The sequence below is a fragment of the Patiria miniata genome, unplaced genomic scaffold (assembly GCF_015706575.1).
Source record: "Patiria miniata isolate m_02_andy unplaced genomic scaffold, ASM1570657v1 HiC_scaffold_7, whole genome shotgun sequence".
Lineage (NCBI taxonomy): Eukaryota > Metazoa > Echinodermata > Asteroidea > Valvatida > Asterinidae > Patiria > Patiria miniata.
The window spans coordinates 28089841-28097028 of NW_024037074.1; the positions used below are offsets into that span (position 1 = coordinate 28089841).

Here is a 7188-nt window from a genome sequence, read left to right on the forward strand (position 1 = left end):
TCACGAATAAAAAGCTCAATATTTATATTGATAATCAGTATATATTGTTGAAACGTGCCCTGTCATCAAAATAATAAAAGCCCATTGCAACGACTACAAAGGAGAAAAATAGGCGTGTTGTCATGATTTTAGACAACAAAACGGCCCTAAAGAGGTAAACAACTTATACAATCGACCTAGGAGATCAACCCAAAACACGTTTAAACCTAGTACATATATTAGTTTATTACAGCCCCATCTTTTTTTCTCAAGTTTTCTTGTTTCTAGAGCTACAAAGGTTCTTCACTTTTGAATGAGACGCCGACCAAAATAATCGGCCCACGTTTAGTCTTTTGTTTGTAAAATACGCTTCATAACCCGGTATTTTAGTTTTTATTTATTTAATTTGTTGCTTGACATTTTTTCGTTTCTTGCGGTGTACACAGCATGGTTCCTTACCTCATTATTTAGACTTGATAATATACTAGGAAACTGGAACCGGTCTACCAGCAGCAGTGAAGCCAGAGTTCCCACTATGGGGGACTGGTGGAGTTACAAGATGTTATTCCAGTGGGAGGGAATTTATGGGAATTAATTATTTCCGGGGGGCGACTGCGGGACATTATTTTCTACTGGTGCGTGTAAACCCAAGCCCCCTACACCCTATCCCTCCTCCACTCCACCCCAGTGGCTACGCCGTTGTCTACCAGCAGGGCGGATTTGATAAAAAATATCGATTATTTTAAAGAGCTACAATAGACGACACAACTGTTGTTAAATCGACTTACTCATCTTCTTCCTCTTGATGGAAATATTCATGAATAGGAGAACAACAGCACCCTGGCATTAAATAAACGCCCCCCCCCCCCCGATCTCGAAGCCGCCTTACCGTAAATTTGGGGGTATAGGGGATCCCCCGTAGGCTAACCGGGGTGGTCAGGAGGTAAAGGGATCCATAGGCGTAGCCAGCGGGGGGGGGGGGGGGGGTGGGGGATTTACTCCCGCCCCCAATATTTTGTTAAGAGTGCCCTTTTCCATTCAAATGCCCTTATTTCACCACCGCTTACCACCCAATAATTTGTAAAGAGTGCTCTCTTTGATTTGTTAAGTGCCCTTTAAAAAAAAAGTGGCGCCCTTTTGTGTGTGATATACCGTTTCGAATGCCTTTTTTTTTTTTTAAATATCACGCCTGTATCGCCCTGAAAAGCACCATTTTATTGTCGGTTATAGTGTTCATAATTGTCGGTTGTAAACAGCACCCCCATCGACAGATGGTAACGGCCTAACCACCCCCCTGTCTGCCGCTTTTTGATTTTACGGAGGCCAAATGTCCGGTGAAAACATGTGTCCACATTTCACCACGGATGTTCGAAAATTCTTAACACCCCCCAATAAATATGACCGTGCTACGCCACTGGGATGATGGGGGCCGGCCCGGGTTCCTAGGGGGATTCGTGCTTCGGCTATTGAAGGTTGGGGTTTTGTTGAGGAAAGAGGTCTGTTGTATACGGTTGGATCCAAACAGTTTGGTGAGTTTGGGATTGGGTGTTGGTTGGGCAAGTGTCAAGATTGGGGTTGGCATATTTCTGTGTTTGGTTTTGGTATACAGGTTGTGTTCAATAAGCAGAGAGGGGGTTTTGCAGGTGCAAGGTCAATTGCATGCCAAGAAGGTGGTCTGTCCGAGCGCGCGTGTGGATGGGGGTAGATCAATGATTATAACAAAGTTGCCTTTGGGATCGGCTGGGATGCGCAAAATAAGTATATTTTAACTGTTAGAGAGCGGCAACTGTACATGAACCGGATATTATGCACACACAGTATATTCACGTTCTTAGGTTTTTTTTTCAAGCTAAATTCATTTCATCTTTATTTTTCTATCATAAATGAAGACTGCATAACCTGACTACAAAATATATATATATACTTGCCACCAAATGCGTGGTTCCATTAAAATCACGAAGCAAAACAAACACTGATTAAATAACTTGAGACCGGTGTACGTCATTATTCTATCCACCAATCAGATTTAGTCACCCAACAAGTCGGTGACCAGTAGTAAGTGGTATGTGATTGACAGGTGCCAATCACAATCCATATATTTGAATGTGTCACCGACATCCATACGATCATTCCACCAATTAGATGCGGCTATTTCAGTGTCGGTGATACAAGCTTCGGGTTTAACGTGTGGCAATGTAACACATCATTTCCGTCTCATCTATATGAAGCGGGTCAGTGATGTGTGATTGACAGCGCGCAGGGGGCCAATCACAAACCGGCTTGCAAGTTCCTCAGTCACTGCTCGGGAAATCGACGTCAATATTTAAGTCACAAGCTGCCGGCTCACTCCTTACAACGACCGCAGCTCATGTCCACGTTCAGACGACAACCCGAGAGAACTGTTTGCAAGATCGAACAAGAATTGCACGGTGAGTGTTTGAAACAATTGTTGACGATAATTTTTCCAACTTTGGGATAGATCTTTGTTGATGTATGATATTGACACAAATTTGCGTATAGCCCAAATGGCGAGATATAAATATTTCAGACCATGATGATCCCGTTTCCATACGGTTACTCGATAACTTATCGATAGGTGCTTGAATATTCACCAGGTATTATGTAGTATAGACTACAGCTGAATTAGCTCTTAGTCTGAATAGTTGATGCGGATTCAAACCAACTTGTTGTAAGGCCAAATGTTCAGGCAATAAAAGCTAAGAACAAAATCTGTTTTTTTTTATTTGTTCTTAATAATAAATTCATGTCGGACAATATTTCTGCTATTACTTCCATGGTGCACTCTCGACGCACAATTATTGCCCAAATACTGAAAAGTGAAAAAAAAACTCTATAAGTTCATGGAAGTTTCAAGTTTTTATTGCCATTCAGGTTCGCCAGTTTTCCAGTAAAACCTGCCTGTATAGGTTTTTTAAGAGTGTATTACATCAAGTTCCCTATTTTAGTGAAGTTCAAGCACTTACGCAATTTTTTAGATGGTAAATTAAAACCTATTTGTCTTTCACGAAAGAAATCTTGCGAAAGCTCGACACTTGACCCATAATATCAGTATATGACCATTCACCCTCTTTATTATCTTGCTATTTTTCCCTGTTTATTGTATTAAACATATAATCCCGATGCGATGCGCTCACCTCTTTTACCGGCAATCACTCTAACTAATTCAGGATAAAAGGTTATGCGGAAGTTGGCCACGGAAGAACGTATCTAACATCCTGTCCTATGTTGTGTTATTGAAAACTGGGATAATCTCAATACCTTTTGGACTTTGTTTTTAAACTGTGACAGTTCACTAGTTCACAGTGCGTCATTCCGGTTTGATCACTATACACGTATAGGCCTGAGCGTTACTTTTCAGCATTGCGTGGTAAAAGTGTCACTGGTCAGAATAGACTAGAGGGCGCACATACGAACGGACCGGATTATGATCCAAACTTTATTCAAGTTCAAATTGCTTTATCTAGCTGAATTTATTTCTAGGAATCATGTACATAGTTGATGTTTGTACACATTTGTTCAGGCCGTCAGTTCTGCTGTCCGACTTCAACGTTTGAAGCAACAGCTTTCAGATGTTTGCATGCAGGGTTCCACTGAGAATGGCACGTAGATTCTGTACACATCTTTTTGAAAAAAAAAACCCAACATTTTCAGTGTTTAAGGTTTGCAATAATAGTACAGATTTTCTTAAACCTTAAATATTTTCCTAGACACATTCATGGTTGACAAACAGATGGTGGCTGATGCTAATAGCCAAACAGGTGCGCTGATTTCCCACCGACGGGGAAACAATTCTTTTTGTAACGACTGTAGCTTAACTGCGGAGGTCCACCTGTAATATTTCCACCACTATTCTTCACTGGTATCAGATCGGTTTCCCATATCAATGCAGAAAATAACTCAATAACTCATTTTTATCAATTGGTATTATTTTTCACCAGCAATCTGCTCACGTGTTGATGATTTCTTTCGTGATAAAATTCAAGAACATTACATCAAGCGAGTAGTTCTTATTGTACATTTTCTCTCAATTTAGCGTTACAATAGCATAGTATTTTGACAGAAATAATGTGTTTGTTTATGCCTCGATAACGTTTTGGTCACCACTATAAACAGAAAACGTCATTCGATTCAAAACAAAGGTGCGACAGTGATACTTAAAGAAGTGAGGGATCCCCCTCCCCTACAACCACCATCAAATCGTGACAAATGGCCAATCGTTGCTTAGAAACCCTGTTTGAAGCATAACAATTATTGAAAGACCATCATTATTGAAAGACCGGCTTAATTCGTTCAATTCAAATTTAATTGTGTGCTTTTAGATAACAACAGTTTGCTAATTCCTAAATCATTCAAAGTCGTTCTCAAACATGCAATTCTGTATCTGAAGCCTGTCAATTTAGATTTTAGAAAGTCAGATTACTCGTCATATCGTCACGGGTTCTCCGGAAAAACAAAATTGTTTCATTTGTGTACATACAATTTACTAATTAAGAAAAAAATCAGGGAACTAAAAGAAATAAAATAGAGATTCAGATACCAAAGATTAAAGACTGCATTAACTGTCAATCGTATCGTATTGGCGAAAAGAAATATTTGATTGATTTTCAGTATTTTTGTCCATTAAGGGCTATCTTTTTATTTCCACAAGGTTATTACAAAAATTAACTGTTCAATATAAAAAAAAAATCTGTCTTTTTTCGTGAGAGCCCGATTTTTGGTCAAGTGCTAAAAAGTTCATTCTTTCTGTCACTTGATAGACACTTAACAATAAATTGTTAAGTTCTGATATGCACGTTTCATAATTCCTTCCCTGACATTTAAACAAATGGTACATTCCTTTATTCAACTTTTCAAAACATCATGTCATTTTATACCTTGTTTTAACACTGCCACATTGTCTTCAAGGTCGGATCCAGAGAGTTATTGCCGGGGGCTAAGTTTGTGCTGGGAGAAAGGGTGAGGTTGGAAGGGCTCCCTCAATTGAAATTTGGCTTTTAAGATACATTTTCGGTCACTGCCGGGGGAGGGCGCCCCCTCCACACCCCTGGATTCGCCACTGATCTTGCTAAACTGCCGGATTTTATTAAACATGTTCTACTTTGGTAAACGTATGCATGAATGTAAATTCCCGGGCAGGACTGAAATCAAAAGCACAATAAATCCAATGCAAATACCTAAATTGGCTACTTTTTTTACGCGTGAAGTGAAGATACCCTTAAATATTTTGATCGTTCGCTCAATTCAACTGGGTTTGAAAATGCTTGCGTGTTTATATTCGAATTTGAAAGAAAGTGTTCGAATATTGAACGGGCAAGTTGTGAAATTGGACGGGGCAAAAGCTATTGGAATGCAGAATTTGCTGTTTTAAAATCTCGCATTACGCTTTCAAAAACTCTTCAGTCGCTTGAAAGTGCCTTAAAAATGCACACATTTGGGCGAGGAAGGAATTTTAATAATTTTAATCAATGTGTTTGAATAAATTGAACGGTGATTTTAGGCAGCATTTATAGTTTCCAGAGAAATTTTACATAGCCACATTAAAACATGTTGTTTTTCTGGAGGTACTCGGCCAGGAAAATACTGGTCAAATAATAATTTGTCCATTATTTACAAGTGTGTAATTGTTCCTGTTTTCGAATGATGATTTATAAAAATGAAAAAAAAAAACCTCACCATATAATTCAAACCAATAATAACATTATTTCATTTCTTACTCAAGTATAAATGTTACCGGTTTTCTTTGTTCATTGTTTTAGCCTACACTGAACTCCTTTTGATCTCTTCTTGGACCTGATCTTTAAATCTTCAAGAACGAACCATCGAGGTCGGTGTGATGATGTTTAATTGATTCTATCATGACCGTGGAAAGGGCGTGTCGTCCCCATACAAAAAATAATGTAATTCGGTCTCCTTTCCAAACTTTTATCGGCGGGCAAAACAATAATACTAACAAGTGTGGATTGCCCGTAGTTGCCATGGCAACAGATTTTAAAAAGAACCCACCTTTTTATTTACATGTTATCCCCTTGCTCTCGGATAGGCCACTGCCGACACATTCTCTAAATTCCTCTAAATTATGTCTCGTATACAAATTCTTCATGTTATGTAGTGATTTTGTTTGTAATTTTAGGCCCTGTATTGTTTTCCTTTCAGATGAAGATCTGCGTGGCCACCATTCTGTCAATCGCCCTTCTTCTGGGTAACTCTGTCAAGCTCCGAGCTTCCGTTACTGGGCCGGTTCCCTCGGATGGCGATGGTCCTGCGTCTCAGGTGTGTCAGCAGTGCTGCCAGGGACCTGCTGCAATACCCGGCATACCAGGTCTGCCTGGGCCAGTAGGACCGATGGGGCCGTTCGGTCAGCCGGGGTCAAAGGGCGATGCAGGTCAGCAAGGTGAGATTGGCCCTATTGGATCTATGGGTGAGCGGGGAGCACCTGGGAACACTGGGTCTAATGGTAATGATGGGATTGGTCTGCCCGGCAAGATAGGTCCGAGAGGGCTACCTGGTTTTGTTGGAGGAACTGGGGAAACTGGTGTCAAAGGTCAGAAGGGTGAGCCAGGGGAGACACCAGACTACTCCAACCAGCGGGTGGCATTCACCGTGGTGAGGACGAGCTACTCGGATACCTCTACGACTCACGACACCCGTTTGCCCTTCCAGCAGGCCGAGACGCTTCTGCCGGGTACCAGCTTCAATCTCGAGACCGGCACGTTCACATGTAGTGTGTCGGGCACCTACGTATTTACGTTTTCTGTTCTCAAGTTTAGCAACAGCGGTAACCTTTACATCCATCTTGTTAAAAACGACTACAAGGTAATTAGTACCTATGGTGAATCAAATCAACGTGGTCAGTTGTCTGGTAGCGCGGTGCTGGTCCTGCAGCGAGGAGACACGGTGTATCTTACCATGTACGGTAGGGCGCAGAGTAGTTCCACCTCTCACTACACCTCGTTCAGTGGCTTCCTCCTATTCTCCGAATAAATAAATAAATAATAAATAAAATTAAATCACAACGCATAAATATTTAGGAGCAGTGCTGCATTTGTTTGGTTTCGCTTTCCATTTTGCCAAAACAGTAACCATTGAATTAAAAGAAAAATGTTCAATGTCATGATAATAAGAAATATAATTTATTCTTTATACAAAGCATTTTACATTCAAGTATCAAAACTGCATAAAAACAGTTAA

The 7188-nt window shown here is 40.4% G+C and overlaps 1 protein-coding gene across 3 annotated transcripts; it reads left to right on the forward strand.

Moving 5' to 3' along the window:
• The first annotated feature begins 2340 nt into the window (after nt 1-2340).
• Nucleotides 2341-6981, forward strand: LOC119744491 (complement C1q subcomponent subunit B-like). Of its 3 annotated transcripts, none has more exons than XR_005273571.1 (2): nt 2341-2408; nt 5757-5801. XR_005273571.1 is itself a non-coding variant. In XM_038220431.1 (2 exons), the coding sequence occupies exon 2, from the start codon at nt 6154-6156 to the stop codon at nt 6979-6981; it is 828 nt and encodes a 275-aa protein (XP_038076359.1). In that variant the 5' UTR covers nt 2341-2408. The 3 variants fall into 3 exon arrangements, 1 of the variants encoding a protein (XP_038076359.1); XR_005273572.1 differs by lacking the exon at nt 5757-5801 and adding an exon at nt 3939-3990; XM_038220431.1 differs by lacking the exon at nt 5757-5801 and adding an exon at nt 6154-6981.
• Nucleotides 6982-7188: the final 207 nt, after the last annotated feature.

Coding starts and splice junctions, on each gene's coding strand:
- LOC119744491 (XM_038220431.1), top strand. CDS start 6,154: ATGAAGATCTGCGTGGCCACCATTCTGTCAATCGCCCTTCTTCTGGGT.